This window comes from Tenrec ecaudatus, chromosome 1, assembly GCF_050624435.1.
Source record: "Tenrec ecaudatus isolate mTenEca1 chromosome 1, mTenEca1.hap1, whole genome shotgun sequence".
Lineage (NCBI taxonomy): Eukaryota > Metazoa > Chordata > Mammalia > Afrosoricida > Tenrecidae > Tenrec > Tenrec ecaudatus.
This window is the reverse complement of record NC_134530.1, coordinates 201,614,150-201,632,876: the sequence shown is the minus strand read 5'-3', so window position 1 is coordinate 201,632,876 and position 18,727 is coordinate 201,614,150. Positions and strand designations below refer to the sequence as shown.

Below are 18,727 nucleotides of genomic sequence, written 5' to 3'. Positions count from 1 at the left end.
TCATGAGGGAAGTGGGAGCGGGGAGGGAGGAGAAAAGGAGGAGCTGATGCCAGGGGCTTAGGTGGAGAGCAAATGCTTTGAAAATGATGAGGGCAATTAATGTACAAATGTGCTTTCCACAATTGATGTATGTATAGATTGTGATGAGTTGCATGAGCCCCTAATAAAACGATTAAAGAAAAAAAGCCAATTCAAATGCCACTTCATCAGACAAGCTTTGTTTCCCAGTGGATACACTGATGTCTCCACTCTTCCTCCAAAATTGACTCTGAGGGTTGCATTTCCCCTGGTCATGTTTTGTCCTGATCTAAAGCTTGACAGACTCCAAGATCAGAAAATGCAGCGGTCTGATTTTGTTATCCCACCTCCATGGCCCTTGGGCAATTGGGGGTAAGCAAAACGAACATGTTTTAGAAACATGGAGAATGATACTGCCAGTGTTACCCTCCCTGGTTCACATGATTTCAAGCTGTCCTATACCAAATTCTAGGGATAAGCCACTTCTAATAAACACATTCAAAAACGTAAGAACTATAGAAACTGTAGTGTTTGTGTTGTGTTTTGTTTTGTTTTCAAATCTTCAGGTACAGTATCTCAGAGAATCTGCTTGTTTGCACACTTGTCTCAACACTTCTTTGAACTAGAATTTCTTTTCATTTTATTGTCAACAGATAGTCATTTTGCAAGACTACATGGGCCATCAGCTAATATAAAACAAAGGTCATAAGCAAAGGTCATAAGTTATTCTGACAGGAAAAAAAATGTTCAGAATGTTTTCAAAGATCTGGACAGAAATAACCACATCTAAAGAAGGTAAAGTCTCTGGCTTGTCCAGGAACATAGCACGAGGTAGCATAACCACGCATTTTAAAACAGCAAAGCAAAGCGACTTACGCATGTCACCGAAAGCCCCCTTTGTCACTTTGGTGGCACTTAACACCACTACTGTGAACTTGTGGGAATACTGGTGTTCCACCTGGAAATAAAATGACAATAAATTAGAAATAAGCCTTCAGTGGTAAACTCAGATTAATTGTTCTCATTGGTTCCTTAAGAATGAAACAAGTATAGTTGAAAATAAGGTAACATGCATACCAGAAACATTCTTTGATCCTAAGGCTGTTATTATTTTTTAACTCTCCTCTCCCATCACAAAATCTTTGAAATGTCTAGATGATTTAAAACAGCACTACCAATGGTCTTATCTGTATTCTTTTACTGTCAGTTTGCCCAGACTCTTATAAAAATTTTTTTTAAAAAGCAAATCAGGACTTCAGGCCTTCCAGCAGCACAAGCAGGCTTTGCACTGTTAAACTAGGACGTTCTGGTTTAAAAATGTGATGTCAACGCAAGATGTTTGCTTTGTTTGCGTCTCTTACTGCTGCTCAATCAATTCTTTTTTTTTCCCCCTGCAAGACATCATCAGGATGCTTTTCAATCTCTTTGGACAGGAGGCATGGCAATTATAGGCAAAGGTTTCATTGTATTTTATTGTAATCTTTATTTTTAAAATACTTTTATTTTCAGAAAAAAGTATAGGTAAATTTTTTAACATTTCAATTTTATACATTGTCTATAAAACACATGAAACTTTTTTTTAAGTTTCTGTTAGTCCTGGTTGTGTAGTGATTTATTCCTGAGCTGCTAATCACAAGGTCAGCAGTTTGATACCATGACGAGCTCCATGGGAGAGAGATGAGGCTTTCTGCCCTCATAAAGAGACATCATGTTGGAAACCCACAGGGGCAGTTCTACTCTGTTCTATAGGGTTTCTATGAGTCAGGATTGACTTGATGGCAGTGAATTGAGAGGGTTTTTATTAGCCTAATATCTACCCTGCATTTAATAAATTTTATCTTTATTTTAGACACAACTCAGAACTGTAACCATGAAAACAGAACAGGGAAGAAGGAACGACCATATTTCCCTGTGCAGGTGAGATGATTACAAGCCTTCTTTTTCTTCTCGTAAGAGACTCACATTCAGAAACTGGTCCTATCACGTGAACTAATAACTGACTTCAGAAGTTCATCATTCATTCTAAAAGATGCTTCCTACGGGCTTCACTGCAACCTGAGGGAGGACAGTAAAAGGCAAATGGACGGGGGAAAGGCTGAATGATTCACAAATTTAATGTCAAAAAATACAATCAATGTCCAGAAGGGTCATGAGTAATCAGAAATTTACTCAACATAAATGAAATTATCAATTATTAAAAAGGAAAAAAACCTACACACATAAAAACCGAACAAGTCAATCCCAAGTCACAGTGCCCCGATGTTTCAGAGCGTACGACTGCCCACGAGAGTTTGCCAGGCCGCAGTTCACGTGGGAACAGAGGCTCATGGCTTTCTCCCTGAGTTCTCGAGTGTGCGTGACCTCTCTCCTTTCCAGAGAGCAGAGCACACGCCTTTGCTGAGACCCAGGAAGTCTCTGAAACCTCAGAAGTGCTTTTTCCAAAGGTGCTGCCTGTCACTCCCGATGAAAATCACACATGTACTTCCGCCTCTCAAAAAAGCCTCTTGCTGTGTGAGGAGGAGGAAGAGGACTTTTAACAAGGGCTGACGTAGATCCCAGTCACCACATTTTATCCATGGGGATTTTCCCAAGGGGTTCTGTATTAGGTTGCTCACCACAAGGTCAGCACTTTGAACTCACCAGCTGTTATGCAGGAGACAGACAAGGTTTTCTACTCCTGTGGAGAGTCACAATCTCATTTGGTCCCTGGTCAATGTCTGCTGTGGTTATGGCGCTGCAGCCTGAAGTACTAGCTTTCACAGTAAACTTAGCCATTTACTGCATCATGAGAAACACATCACCCGTCATCTCTAACACGCTTGAACACTTACAGGTCTGCATTATTTAATTTGGAGGTTACGTTTTATTTAAGAATATCCATTGTCAGTGAGCCAGGGTCCTGGCATCTTATGTACATCATTTGGCATCCCCACCTATACCCACTGAAAAGTCAGTGAACAGGAAGGAAATAGAAGTAAACTATGCTGCATCCCTAATTTGTTTTTGTGACAAAAAGCAAGTTGCTAAAGAAGATTGAAAAAAAAATGTTGTCAAATGTACACAGGACTTTCAAAGAAGAAAAATTATAAAATAATGTAAAATTCATTGAATCATGGTATATAAGAAGTAAGAAATAATACTAAATGGAATTTATATGTAAATGTGAATTTTTAAAAAGACCTTTTAAAATTAACTTTCTAAAACAAAAATGGATTGTCTTTCTTTTCAAAGATAATTGTATGAAATATAAAGTACAAAAGATAGTTTGGTTAGACCCCATGAAGTAACTAAAAATTAAAATTTTATAATAATGAAGGGGAAAAAGTGTTACAGTCTCAGAAAATCATGGGGCAATTTTATCCTGTTTTACAGGGTAACTGAGTTGGAATCAAATTAATGGCAGTGTGTTTAAGTTCTTAGTTTATGTAAACTTCATAAATGCTTTCTGTATTTAATAATTCTGGTTCAAAAAGTCCATTTTAGATAACAAACCAAGTTGCAAAATGTGCAAAATTACTTTCAGTGTTTAGGTAAATCAATAACACAATGTCTTAAGCAATTGAAATAATACATAATACACCAAGGTGTCAAATGGTACCTGGGACTGAAAGATGTCCAGAAAATATCCTAGAGAACCCAACCTGGGTTCTTTATTATTATTATTAATATTATTATTAATGAATGATGCCACCACCCCAAAAAAACACCTGTGCTTCCAAATCAAGAGGTACATATGGTAGCAAACTAAAAAGGAAGGGGGTGGGGAACAAAAAAAGAAATGCTTACGGGGAAACAGGGCACTAACCCACCCAAGGGGAGGGTATTGTCTATATCTCCACAGGGAAAGATGGACCAGACTTCAATCATCACTCCAAGACATGAATGCAACAGACCAGCATGAAGCAGGGAAACAATCGAAAGGTCTGAGTGACTGAGCCCAATCCCAACTACATGGACAGCACCCCTTCCCGATGAATAATTCACTTCAGAGGAGAGAATTAAAGCAGCCCTCAGGGAGAGGGGCACATCTGATCAGAGCACACGGGAGCAACTGAAGGGGGAGGAAGAGACAGTGGAGCACATCCTGGCCCAAGCCCTGAGGATGATATTCCTGTTCAGAGCAGCCAATGCACAGAGAGGACCATAGGGCTGGCCCCACTATGAGACAGGACATATCCCTCACTGATGCATATCCCTACAGGGACAACACTGGAGACACAGTGCAGGAATTGCACCAGATCTGACTCCACCACAAGGAGGCAAAACATTAAGGGCATATAACAGAACAGCAAGGGGAGCAGAGCAATGAAGTCCCGAGGGAATACCAGAAATAGACTTTGGGGCCAGGGTGTGGCACCCCACCAGACTCGACTGGAAAACACTCCTAAAGGTCGGTCAACAAACAGACCTTGAACTATTTACTGGCTTTTCTTTTTTGCCATTGGCTTTTGTTGTTGTTTTGTTTTGCTCTGTCTTGTTTTTTGTCCATATTATTATCTCTGCAGGTCTATAGAGATAAAATGGACAGGACAAACAATCTGGAGGAGAAAATAACGGGACTGATGGTTCAGGGGTAGAGTGAGCATGGGAGAGGAGGAGGCGGGGAATGAGGGGGAGTTTGGTGGAAGGAAGTGGGTGTTAAGAACTCAGGAACAAGGGAAAAACAAGTGATCCAAAATCAATGGCAAGTGGGGTGTAGGAGGCCTGGTAGGGATGATCAAGGGCAATGGAACCCAGAGGAATTACTGAAACCCAAATGAAGGCTGAGCATGATAGCTGGACAAGAGCAAAGTAAAAAGAAATAGAGGAAAGAACTAGGAGGCAAAGAGCATTTACAGAAGTCTAAATACAGGCATGTACATATGTAAATATATTTACATATGACAATGGGGAAATAGATCTATGTGCATATATTTACAGGTTTAGTATTAAGGTAGCAGATGGACATTAGGTCTCTACTCAAATACTTCCTCAATGCAAGAATACTTTGTTCTACTAAACTGTCATTCCATGATGCTCACCTTCCCGACACGATCTCTGAAGATAAAGCAGGTGCATGAGCAAATGTGCCCAGCTATCAAAAGATATAGCATCTGGGGGTCTTAAAGGCCTGAAGATAAACAAGCAGGCATCTACCTGAGAAGCACCGAAGCCCACATAGAAGAAGCACACCAGCCTGTGTGATCATGAGGTGTCAATAGGATCAGGTATTAGGCATCAAATAAACCATCTTATCATAGTGAATGAGGGGGAATGCGGAGTGGGGACCCAAAGCCCATCTGTAGGCAATGGGTCATCCTTTTGCAAAAGGGTGGCAGGGAGGAGATGAGACACTCGGGGTGCAGTGTAACAATGATGAAGCATACAACTTTCCTCTAGTTCTTTAAGGCTTCCCCCTCCTATCCCCACTATCATGATCCAAATTCTATCTTACAAATCCGGCTAGATCAGAGCATGTACACTAGTACAAATAAGAGCTGGAAACACAGGGAATCCAGGACAGATAAACCCCTCAGGACCAATAATGGGAGTAGCAATAGCAGTAGGAGCAGGGAAAAGTGGGGGGAGAAAGGGAGAATTGATGACAATTATTTACACATAATCTCCTCCCTGGGGTCAGACAACAGAAAAGTGGGTGAAGGGAGGGAGACAGCAGACAGTGTAAGACATGACAAAATAATAATAGTTCATAAATTTTCAAGAGTTCGTGAGGGAAGGGGAGGCGGGGAGGGAGGAGGAAAAATGCAGAGCTGATACCAAGGGCTCAAGTGGAAAGAAAATGCTTTGAGAATGATAATGGCAACAAATGCAGAAATGTGCTTGACATGATGGATGGATGCATGGATTGTGGTAAGAGTTGTACGAGCCCCTAATAAAATGTAAAAAAAAGTAAAGAGGGAAAGAATAAATAAATAAAAGAAAATGATTAGGGCAAAGAATATACAGATGTGCTTTATACAATTGATGTATGTATATTTATGGATTGTGATAAGAGTTGTATGAGCCCCTAATAAAATTTTTTTTTAAAAAAAGACATCCAAAAAGGGGTTGCATTAGGTAATTCTGCTGCACTAGAAAAAATAAAATAAAATGATTTTCAAAAAATTCCTAGGACATCTAATACCAAAAAGGTTTTCAAATGCCTGAAAGTTGCCTTGTAAAATGAAATTTATCAGCAATGCTCATCTCTGTTATTTATCACTTGATTTTGAAATTTCTGCACATGTATTTCTATGTTAAAAGACGATTATTGCTAACAATATAGAAATAGTTTATACTAATAATATTATAAAGTTACTTTGTATATTCTCCAAAACTCCAAACCTTACTGCCATCCATCCGAGGCCCACTGACAGCGTCCCTACAAGGCAGAGCAGAAGTGCCCTGGTGATTTCAAACTGCTGGTCTTGCAGGTATCAGTTCAATTCATAATCTCTATTCCACGAAGGCTCCAAGCCTATTGGACATCTACCAGACACTAATTCTAATTTAATCTTTTCAAAAGCGCCAGAGGGTTGTTATTTGTAGCTTAGTAAACTATGACTCTCTATGTAATTTCACAAAAAGCATACTAATGCAGTCTCAACAGTATTTTTTTACAACAATAAGGAGAAGGGGAGGGGGGAAACGTGTGTGTGGGAGAGAATGCAGTTTGATTATCTCCACCCAGTGCCTTTAATCTCTCCTCGTCCTTCTACTTCCATAAAAAGCTGTCAGGTTGGATGGGGAACTGATAGTTCAAACCACCAGTCAACTTAACAGAGAGAACAAAATTAGACTATCTGCTCCCATATAGAATTATAGCCTTGGAAATCCTATTTGGACTCAGAATTGACTTAATGGCAGTGGTAGGTTTAGAAGAAAGTCAACCTCAATGTCTTTAATGCTAATAAGGACTATTTCTAATTACTAATTTACAGTGGTAGTTACAATGCCATCTATCACATCTGTAGCTGAAGTAAAATCCCTCTAATAACTGTATTGCATTCAGCTTGTTTTCATCTGCTTTTATTTCTACCTAACTCAACTTTGTCTTCATAACTATTATGACTAAATAGGAGTTATATGCTGCTGACAGGAAGGAAGCGAAGGATATGGCAGTGTGTGTTTATAAACACTTGTATTTACAGCATTTGGAACCCTGTGCCAGTTCTACTCCAACTTAGCTCTCGATGGGTCTGAATCAATTCTAGGACACTGGGGTTTTTTATGAGTAGACTAGTAATAAAGAGGAAGTTGTTCACAGGAAATAAATAAAAATTTTAAATGTTTTTATAAGATAACATTGGAAAAATCTTACATCTTCATATTACCTGTACATTAGTTTCAAAATAAAACAAAACCAATTAATGGTGAGTTGATTCCAACTCATAGCAACCCTATGGGTGATGGGTAGACCTGAACTCCCTAGGATTTGCACCTGTAGGAAACAAATCGCCAGGCCTTTCTTCTGAATTGCCTCTAGGTAGGTTCAAATAATCAACATCTTGCATAATAGTTGGGCCTTCAACCATCTTCAATTTTCAAACTAGGAGTGTCAAAACCCATGCCCATTTTTCCTTAGCAAATACGAAGACTAACCGGAAACTATAAATAAAAAGGGAGCCCTTAGGACGCAAGAGTTGAGCGCTCATCTGCTAGCTAAAAGGTTAGTGGTTGAAGCAACCAATGCATCCCAGGGGAAGAATGAGAATTGCAGCCTGGCAAACCTTACTCAGCAGTTTACCTCCGCCACCTGGGTCCTGGATGAGGGAAAATTGACTGGATGTCACCTAACAACGGTATCTATACAGTAAGAACACCTTCTTAGAGAAAAATGCTCGCGTTCAATGAGTAGTTCTTCAAATCGGTTTTGAACAATGCCTTGACTTGTTTCTGAGTGCGATGTCACGTGCAAATTCAAACAAGCCTGGACTGGGCTGGGTTCCGACTTGGAGGAGAGGCATCAGGTATGTCTCAGGGAAGGTGCCAGAGGAAATGCTATGATTGAACCCACAATTAGTGCTCCCCAGAGGGAACTAATGACTCAGCACAGCGCTTGTCGGTAGGCAGGTAGCCATGGCATATTTCAATTGAGATGTCAAATCTAAAGTCAGGCCTCTGGCTTAGTCACCAAGCTTTTCCTAAAAGGGTTAAGCCTTGCCTTCAGGTCTTGGCTTAGCTAACTTTGAGTGTTCCTTAATCCATAGTCTTTTCCATGGCGACAACCAAGATAATTTTCCTACACCTTGGGCTGCTAACTTGGCAGTTCAAAACCACCAGCTGCTCCCTGGGAGAAAGACGAGGCATTTTACTCCCATAGAGAGTTACAGTCTCATGAAACCGCAAGGGCAGTTCTACCCTGTCCCATATAGTTGCTTTGAGTTGCAATCGACTCAACAGCAGTGTTTGAATTTTGATAAACAAAGGTTGGCAGTTCCAACGCACCCAACAAATCCCTTCGGGATAGACCTAACTATTATAGCCTACAGAACCTTCTGGGGCAACCTGACTATGCTCAATAGGGTAGTTATGAAATGGGATCCACTCAAAGACACACAACAACAAGAAATTTTAAAATATATGTTTATACATGCACAGGTTTATTCCAAACGAAATATGTCTATCCATGTCTCTGTGATCGATGGATGGATGCAGACAAGTTCTCTCAGTTATACTCTAATTTAATCTCATAGTATGTCTCTCAAAATAAGAGAACCAAAGAAGATACTAAATAAAACAAACAAATAAAACCTGTTGCATGAAAACTCACTAGCTCAAAGGCCACATCTTTCCATCACTTTTAAGCAAGCTTGACACTCAAGAAAATTATTTTATAGGTAAATCCACCATAACCCAAGAAGAGTCTTAAATCTGCCAATATGATCCAGAAAGCAAGGTCTGATCAAAATAATGGTTAATGAGGATCTGCGGAACCATTATGATTTAATACAGAGTGGTCAGCTCAGAAGGTTGTGGCAAATCTTTGGAAGGATTGGTAACAAATAATCTTCTAGAATGATGTTCTCAAATGACTAGGAACAATCGCAGCTATGAAACAGGTTTAGTAAAATTGAAAACTGCATTAGCAAGAAAAGGTCAGGAAAATTACACAAAGGAATCCCACTCCCCCACCCCACCCCCAATTACAAATGAGCACTAGCTCATTCTTCAAGGACAACAAGCACTGTCCTATAGGAAATTCATTAGGAAATCTTATGCAGCCCATGCTAAGGCCCTGATTTTGCCTTTTTGGGTTCCTTTTGCGCCCCAAATTCAAAGACTATGTCAAAGGGATGTTGTTCGAGTTCCTTCATGAAAGTGAAACTGTCATTTTCACGTGGTGTAAAAACCAAGAGTGCACAATTCTTCAGGGGGAGGTGACAGAGGTGGAAGCACTGACAACAGAAATATATTAAAGCCAGATAGCAGATAGCTTCACGTTTTGATATCTATTTTCAAATAAATGTCTAAGATTAAGTAGCTATTCTTTTTTACTTACCCTTGTATTCTCTTTGCCATTAAAAAAAAACCTTATTAACAAATGCACAGGTTCATGGCTTTGATTTCCCTGTGGCACCAACTCCCCCACTGGGTTACGTCCTCTGGAAATGCTTTATATTATTAAGAATCAAAATAATAATGTCATGCTCCTGACTTAAATTGATGTTGTTGTGTTTGTAAATATTTTACACTTCAACTTTCCTTCTGAAGTTGATATCTGCCCTTTATTTATAAAGAGCTTCAATAAATTCTGGGGTCACAAATATTATCATGGTTTGGACAATCCCTCAAAACAATGCTAGAGAATAAGAACTAAAACCTTATATTTACACCTCTTTGGTGTCATCTTCTTAAAAGCCAACACCATTGAAAGCTGGCTGCAAATTGCTAAATCAGCCCACGGGAATCTCCAACAAGCAACTGCTTCGCAGGTGTGGTGACAATGAGTCCAATCTTCCATGCCTTGAGGTTGCCCAAACTGTTGGCCTGTCTGGCACTAATCCCTCATTACTAGTTAGCTTGTTTCCCCATCTTTCCTTTATAATAATATTCTTCTCTGTTAAGTATTCTCTATATAATTTTTTAATATCTTCCTATGAAAGCCAGAATTGCTATAGCAATTATTGCTATAGCAATTTACACACACACACAAACATTTTCTTTCATATGCACAGAAAGAAGAAAAATAATATATAAACTATTAGTATTGGCTTCACTTCAATACTAATTGCGTAGTTCAACTCTGATGCTGGGGACGTTAAATAAAAACATAAAATTGATCTATGGTTTTGGCAAGAGGCACTGCCTTAAGATGCTCTGGTTCTAACGGTGGCTGTTTATGTGCTGCTGAATGTGCTGTGCGTTTATAACTTAAGTGCTACCTATATATATTTCAATATAGATGACATATTCTATACATATAAATGCAAAAACTAATTGGAAAATGAGATTTAATTGCATCTTTTCAATTACATTAACACATCAAATATGAAGAAGGATATCTCAGAGAGACATGAGATTTCTTACTGGAAACTGTAATATATCACTGCAAAAATTATTACTTAGCTTTGGATTGGATTCATGGATTATTTATGGGTTAGAAAATTCAAGATTGTTTCTTGTCATGTCTCCCCTAATTAATTAGTAGACTCATTACAGTACAAATCAAATACCCAAAAGATGGATCTGAGGGCTCTTTGCTATATTCTCAGGGAACATCAAGGTCAATTTGCATAGCATAGTGCAAATAGATAATATTTTGAATCCTACTTTGGTGAGTAACAACTGAGGTTTTAAAAGCTTAGGAACAGCCATATAAGGGGCAACTATTCATCTCACTCTATCTGAAGCAAAAGAAAGTGAAAAATTTGAAGACACGTGGAAACGATCAGTCCAGTGGACTAATACACCACTCAAAACTCAGCTCCCATGATCCCGAGGCCAGAACTAGATGGTAAACAGCTACCACTACAAGTTGCTATGAACAAGATGACATGAGAGGTCCCGAATAGAATGGGAGAAAAATGCGAAACAAAACTCAAATTTTTTAAAAAGTGTAAAAAAAAACCAGGTTTACAAGTCTGGTTGAAACTGGTCAAAACCCCAAGGAACCCCCTTAGTCAGTCTTCAGGGCTGGAAATGAACTGACCTCCAGTACAGCCGAGAGGTACACGCGGGAAACAGTGACAGCAAGAAGACTTCTCAGCCCTTAAAACCAAAATGGCACATTTGCCCAAGGACAAAGTCAGAAGTGTCAGGAAAGAAGGAGGGATGACAACAGGAAACACCGGAAGGAAGTGGGAGGTTCCATTATGGGAATGGCAATCAATGAAATGAGCGTACGTGTGTATGAGTTATTCAAGGAAAACCTGACCTACTCTGTAACTTATCACTCAACTCACAATAAAAGTGTAAAAATATTCTAGAAAAATTGTTTGCTTCTAGTTTTCTATGAAAATTCATAAGCTGATTATAAACTTAATATAAAAATGCAAGTTAACATCTTGAAAAGAAAAATGTGGATCTCCACCGTCACATAAATGACACATTTTAAAGCTGAAAAACTTAAGACATTGCTACTAATGCAAACAAAGACTAGTAGCCAAGTATCACAGAATAGAAATCAAGGCACACTCCTATAGTCTCCTGTCTAACAGCAAAGGAGCCGTTACCGTTAAGTGATGATAGAATGGTCCGTAGGAATTAAATAAATAATCTGTCATATATTCAGATAATTAAATGAAACATGGTAATAGAAAAGTAGGGCCTTTTGTTACTCACAGCATGACTGAATCTAACAGAAACAATATGAAAAGCAGACACTCATATGAAGGCCAAAACACACAAACCTCCCCCATAGTTCTAAAGGTCAAATGTTGGTTACCTTTTCATGATGTGTTGACTAAGAGGATATGAGCAAGCCTTCCTGGACACTTAAAATATTCTGGTTTTTTTATTCAGGTAGTAGTTTTATAGGTTGAATGTGTATGTAAAATCCCATCCAGCTGAATTATTAAGATGTATACACCTTATATATGTTATATCTCAATTGTTAAAGAGAAAAACAGAAGCTTATAGAGAAAACTGAAAAAGAACTAACTTCATGAAACCAAATTACAAAACCAGAGAATATGCGATGTTTAAAAAAACAGAAAAATGACCAGAAGAGGCAAATTACGTATGTTTATATATATAAAGATTTAGCATCAAAGAGGCCCTTGATAAGTCCTTATCATGAAATGGAAGACCCTCATCCAATATTCAATTAAACAGTGCTATCTATACAAACAGGGCAAGAAAGAAGTTGGTAGCTAAGGAGAAGTGTAACAGAAGAGAATATTGTTTATTTTAAGTAAAAATGAGATGTTAGATTATTCCTCAATCTATAAAACGTATTTCTACTTAGCGTAAGCCATAACGGAGCCTCGCGCATTGCAATAAAATCAGAAAAGAAAGTGTTTGTCTCCAAAGGAATTACATACTGAATCCTCAACTCTTTACCAAAAATTAAACTCCCACGGAGGAGTTTCAGTATATCTTAATAGATGGAGAAATCTTACAAAAATAATTATTCTTGGAAAATGTACCAAAATATATCCCAAATCTCAGAACTGTATTTATCCTCCCTCCACCAATTCATGTCCACGGTATCATATGTGGGTTAATGTTGCTAAGCGATAACTACATTTTTTATTGCTCCCTGAAAGGAATGCTCCCTTCCCTTCACACTAGGTCTTCTGGAAAATTATAGTGCTGAAAAGAAGGGATCGTTTAATTTCATTATGCATGGTAGTCTTTTTGTACATATTGAATACACAGGGCTGTTACAAAGTGTTGTTTTATTCGAAGAGAAATACTTAGAAATGTATCTGTCCCTACTCCAAAAAAGACATGAACAGTAAATTACTTACTATAATGTGCTGATAAGGATCTATAAAAGACATTTTGGTCTGAAATACAGGAAACTTTTTCACACTTCAAAGATCTTCTCTGGCAGTCTAGGCTTCTTTAAACCCTAGAAAATAAACAGAATTATTATTCTTCCTCTTGGATGCAGTTCCAACTTTTCAATAACAAGCACCGTACATGTGAGGAAATGAACATCTACCAAAGGGACACAGAATTGAGTCCTCTGATTCTATATGTAAATTAGGAGAAGGGAAAATTTGATAGTATTGTTTAATTTTGTATTTATTTGTTCAAATTTATTCCATGAGTACTACTAGGAAAGTCCAGGAATTTTTTTTTCACTTGCCAAGTTTTTGAGAAACTCATTGGAATTGCGGAAAATTAAACTTATTTTTGTGCTGTTTATAATTTGAAAGCCAGATGGCATTATTTATTTCCTCATTGGGCTCAGCATCACACACATACAGAGGCATCGTGTTCAGTGTAGCTCTTAGTTAGAAATATCCAAAATAATCTCAGGATGAATTTGAATGTTACAACTGACATTTTAAAAGATACATGTGCTCATCCTAAGATGCCAAATTACTTTAGAAGCAGTTAAATGAAAATATTTGAAAGAGAAAACAGAATCCTCTGCTCTTTCATTTGTGCTTCTATAATTATTCCATATTATTAATTAAAATTCAAATGAAAAGAAGCATTCAGCAATCAACTTTGGTCTTTTTTTGTTGGTTTAATCACTTTATGGGAGGTATTTACAGTTCTTTACACAAACCATACATACATCCATTTTTTCAAGCACATTTGTACAGCTTATTCACTTTATTACTGTTATTAAGAACATAATTATTTGGAGATCATTATTGCTTAGTGAACTTTAATTTAATTAATTAATGGGTTCATTGCCAGCAGTTGAAAGTTCATACTACATCATTGATATTTCTTTTTGTATTATTATTATTAATCATTTTATTGGGGGCTCATACAACTCTTATCACAATCCATACAGCTATCTATTGTGTCAGGCACATTTGTACATTTGTTGCCATCATCATTTTCAAACCATTTTCTTTCTATGTGAGCCCTTGGTATCAGTATCTCATTTTTCCCCTCCCTCCCCACTCTCTGCCCCTCACGAACCCTTGATAATAAACTTTTTTTTTCATGTCTTACACTGACGGGTATCTCCCTTCACCCACTTTTCTGTTGTTTACCCCCTAGGGAGGGGGTTATATGTAGATCATTATGATCAGATCCCCCTTTCTCCCCACACCTTCCCCTTACCCTCCTGATATGGCTACTCTCAATATTGGTCCTGAGGGGTTTAGCTGTCCTGAATTCCCTGTGTTTTGAGTTCTTATCCATACCAGTGTACATGCTGTGGTCTAGCAGTATTTTTAAGGTAGAATTGGGGTCATGATAGTGGGGTGGTGGTGGAGGAAGCATTAAAGAACTACAGGAAAGTTGAGTGTTTCATTGGTTCTTTCATCACAGTTTTTCCATGGCAATTCATAATACACACACTCCTTCAGCATTCTGTGATTCACATTTTAATCTGAACCAGGTTTGCGAAGTATCATTAGCTGTTTGACTAGTATCACTAGCCAATCATTAGCTGTTTGGCTGGTATCATTAGCCGATCATCAATTGTCTGGGTTATCACATTGATTGGTATTTTTGAATGGATATGATTGTTATTGTTAACCATTTTCAGGTTTTTATTCAAATAGCATCTTCCAAGTGAAGACTTCGCTAGTCATATTAATTAAAATCAACATTAACATTATTCCCACTTGCTTTATCCCCATGTAGCATCTGCCTGGAGACAAGTGATGAGTGCCTATGGACATACCGACATAGGATCATTAATTAAACACAAATCAGTCAACAATAAATGTTTTGGAGACAGCAGATAACCTCAGGACTACCTGACAAAGAACTTATTATATTAAATAAGGCACAGATTAATAATAAATTTCAAAAGAAAAAAATCAAAGACACGTGGAAACAGTACAAAGGCATAATGGACCACAAGCACATCCACGACTTTGAGACCACATGAATTAGGTGTTGCCCAGCTAGTCCTACCAAATGCTCTGAAAGGGATCACAGGCGTTGTTGTTGTTAGGGGCTATCTAGTCTGTTTTGACTCATTGTAACCCTAGGTACTTCAGGGAGAAAAAAAAACACTTCCCTGTCTAGGCCATCCTCATAGTTGTTGTCATGGCTTGAGCTCCTGGTGACAGCCACTGTAGATCAAGTTCCTCCTCTTATCCACTGCTTTTCAACTTTACCAAGCTTAATGTCCTTTGTCAGGAAATGGTCTCTTCAGACAGCGCATCTAGAGATGAGGTCCCACCATAATCCTCACTTCCAAAGATCTCTCTCGGTAAACTTCTTCCAAGCTGTCTGTTCTATTGAGAATTCACGGTACTTCCAGTATTTCTCCCCAGAACCATGGATAAAAGGCATAAATTATCAACGTCCAACTGCAACATGCGTCTGAGGCCATTGAAAGTGCCATTGCTTGGGTCAGGCACGCCTTACTTTCCAAAGTGCCATTCTTGCTCTTAACACTCTTAAGAGATCGTCTGCAGTGAATTTCCCCAATGCAATCTGTCACTTGCTACCTTAACTGCTCCTTTTAACATTATCTCCCAGTGTGGCTAATGAATTTATGCTTCTTACATTCAGGGTATGCCTATTTCAGTTGCCAAGTCGGAATATAACTAATAGCCTAGAGATGCTTGTGGAATATGCTCTCATAAATGATACAGTGTAAAATTCACCTGCCTCATTCACACTCTAACTTCTCACCACCCACCTTTTTTTTATCTCTAACCTCCAGAAGTGAGATCATTTCTTAACGTGAGCTCTTCTTCCAAGCATGTGCTAGATCACAGGGCCCTAAAAACACAAGCCCTTTAAGTTTCTGCAGTGGAAAAATGACGAAGTGGCCCGTCCTCCTTGTTCAGGAACTAAAGTGGTCCTGGAGGTGGGGGTGATTCCAGGGCAACCACTGTCTGAATGCTTGGTGGTCAGGTTCACTTTCTTCAGAATAAAATCACGGGTCATTACAAGAACACAGTGACTGCATTTTGGATTCCAGTTAGGACAGGCCCCCCTCTTCCTGGACCCTCACCAACCATAGCAGCAGTATATATTTTAGCTTCCTGATGAATCAAAGCATTTCTATTTAGCTAGCCACATTAAAGACTAGGAACGTGTCTTTCTCCCACACTTAGCTTGGGATTGGAAACCTCATTGACACAAGGTTGCACAATGTTATAATCATGAACATTCATATGTTTTTTTATAGTGAAGCTGAATAACCAGCAGTGGTCACATATGCCTATAGTATTTTAAATCTAAAATAAGATACACATAACTCAAAGTGTGCTCTCTCTCTCTCTCTCTCTCTCTCTCTCTCTCTCTCTCTCTCTCTCTCTCTCTTTCTCTCTCTCTAGATAGTTACTAAGCACTACTAAAGTAATAAATTCTTGCATCATTTTACTGGTGTTTTTTACAAAAATAAATTTTCCAAAAGCAGTTCCAGAAGACAACATAAAATATTATATTGAAATGTGAAAAAACCTAGAATTCATTTAAAAGTGAGGAACGAAATCATGCTCAGCATTTCTCAAGCAAAAAAAAAAAAATACAGAGAAAAAATTTCAAGCCTTAAGTTACAACATGGATGGGTTCTATGTGCAAAACATTGAACAATACTGGAAGAATCAGGGTACAATTAAAGGAATACACAGTAGTAACTGTACCAAAATAATTGGTAGGTGTTCAATCATTTCTAGAGATACCATGAAGTCGCTGATGGCATTACAGAACGAAATCCAAGTTGTACTGAAATGATAGGCCAAAAACAAGGATCCAGGAATTGACAAAATACAAGTTGAAATGTTTCAACAAACTGAAGCTATGCTAGAACCACCCACTTACTTAGGCCCAGAAATTTAAAAGACAGCTACCTGGCCGGACAACTGGAAAAGGATCCGTATTCATGCTCATTTCAAATAAAGGTGAGCAAACAGAATGCAGAAGGTCACATGTATACAAAGGCACAGATTAAGAAACCCAGTCTGTGTATCATGAGACATGATCCCAATGGTATGAAGCTTGCCTATCATGTGCCCACTGTGACACCTGGTGTCCTGTAGATGATGTCCGTAGTACTGCTTTTGAATTGACTTAGTCCTCTGCATTTTTATTACTAGACTTATTTCTCATGGTTTTTTAAAGCATCGTCATTTAAGCAAACACATGCTTATGGAATACCAACCAAATTTTCACCAAAAAATGAGAGATTTATATGATCTAAAATATGAAAAGGCTTCATGGAAAAGATTCTGATTATGTTGATATTGGCAACATGAAGGGGTTAAAATATAGGAGGAAATGGAAGCAGGAAAGCCTGCACAGTGAGTTCCAACCATGTTGAAGAAGCTCCAGCTCCCGTGAGCTTTCATCTTGCTGTCCTTGCCCTTCAGCCTTGCCAACAGTATAATCTGTGCCTGTTCTTTAGGGTTCCATTTAATTCATTTCCTGAAGTAAGCCATCTTTTAACCTCTGTATTTGGTTAGAACCTGCTATTCTTTATTAGTATTAGACATAGTACACATCTCCTTTAACTGTGAGCAATATGTAGTCATGGGGGTCTCTGCCTTTTTAGATCCAAGTGCTTGGCCCTGGGCCCAGAGTGATCACATAATCACTGCTGACAAGGGATAAACCCACAAACTTGAAAATTTGTAGAGTGAAGTGTACAGAAAGTAGTTGAGGTCTCCTATTGAGAAATCATCAATATGAAGCAGAGCCTTGGGTTAGGCCAAGTGGACTACAGGAACAAATCCAGTGACACTCATTTGTGAATATGAAAGAACTTTATATCAATTATACATTAAGTAATTATACATCAAGTAATTATACATCAAGAAAAGGTCCCAGCCCAGATCAACTTAAGTTCATAAGTCAAATACTAGTCTATAAATCCATATTCAGACTCAAGCAGTCACATTCAACTATGCAGAATGCATGAAGATCCTGGGCTGGTGGATGCAGAGTCTTATGGATCCAAGGTCAGAAATATGGTAGCTGTCGGGGTCAGTGGAGTACCAGCAAGCAGGAAGGTGGAGAGGCAGAGGGAGAGCAGTTCCCAGTGGCTCTCACTCTTATGCTATCAAAAAGTCTCAGATGGTTACTTGATGGACATAAAATCATCTAGCTACCAAAAGCCTGTTTATAAACCTTAGAATGATAAATGGGAAGAGATCTTTAAAAACACAGCAAAGAGTTGTTTTTGAGTGCATTCCAACTAAGGATCACTCCATGTGTGTTAAGGGTCAGCCTAGATCTGTGCACCCTTGGGTTTCTCACTGGGTGATTTTTCAGAAGTGGATCACCAGACTGTTCTTGTCTCATGGCCCTTTATAGTTAGTAGGTGCACAGCCTGGGTGTGCCCCCAGGGGCTCTGGTACAAGATTTTAAAAATTCACACAGGTTCAACATTTCACAGGTGCCAGTACCATGCTAAGTAATTTGTATATATCACCTCATCTAATCTTCCTAACAAGGTAAGGATTTCTATTTCCATTTTAAGGAAAAGTAAACTTACATGATTTGCCTAAACACCAAAGTAAACATCTCTAAGCCAAGGATCTACAAGCGAATAACTCCCAGGAAAATAAACTTGTCCCAGGTCTTCTGAATTAACAATGGCTGATCAGGCCCAAGAATCCTGACCTTCTCTTTCATACCCATGTCCTTTCTTTTTACATCAATTTGCAACTCTAAAAAAGACCCTGAA

The 18,727-nt window shown here is 38.5% G+C and overlaps 1 protein-coding gene across 1 annotated transcript in view; it reads right to left on the bottom strand.

The window, feature by feature from the left end:
* The window catches only part of PLA2G4A (phospholipase A2 group IVA), a 170,888-nt gene that overhangs the window by 126,509 nt on the left and 25,652 nt on the right, over positions 1–18,727 (bottom strand). The window contains exons 2-3 of the mRNA XM_075528478.1: positions 12,912–13,015; positions 895–976 (exon numbers count right to left, since the gene is read on the bottom strand). Coding sequence (XP_075384593.1) covers positions 895–976; positions 12,912–12,944 — 115 coding nt within the window. The 5' untranslated portion in view covers positions 12,945–13,015. The remainder of the gene's footprint in view (positions 1–894; positions 977–12,911; positions 13,016–18,727) is intronic.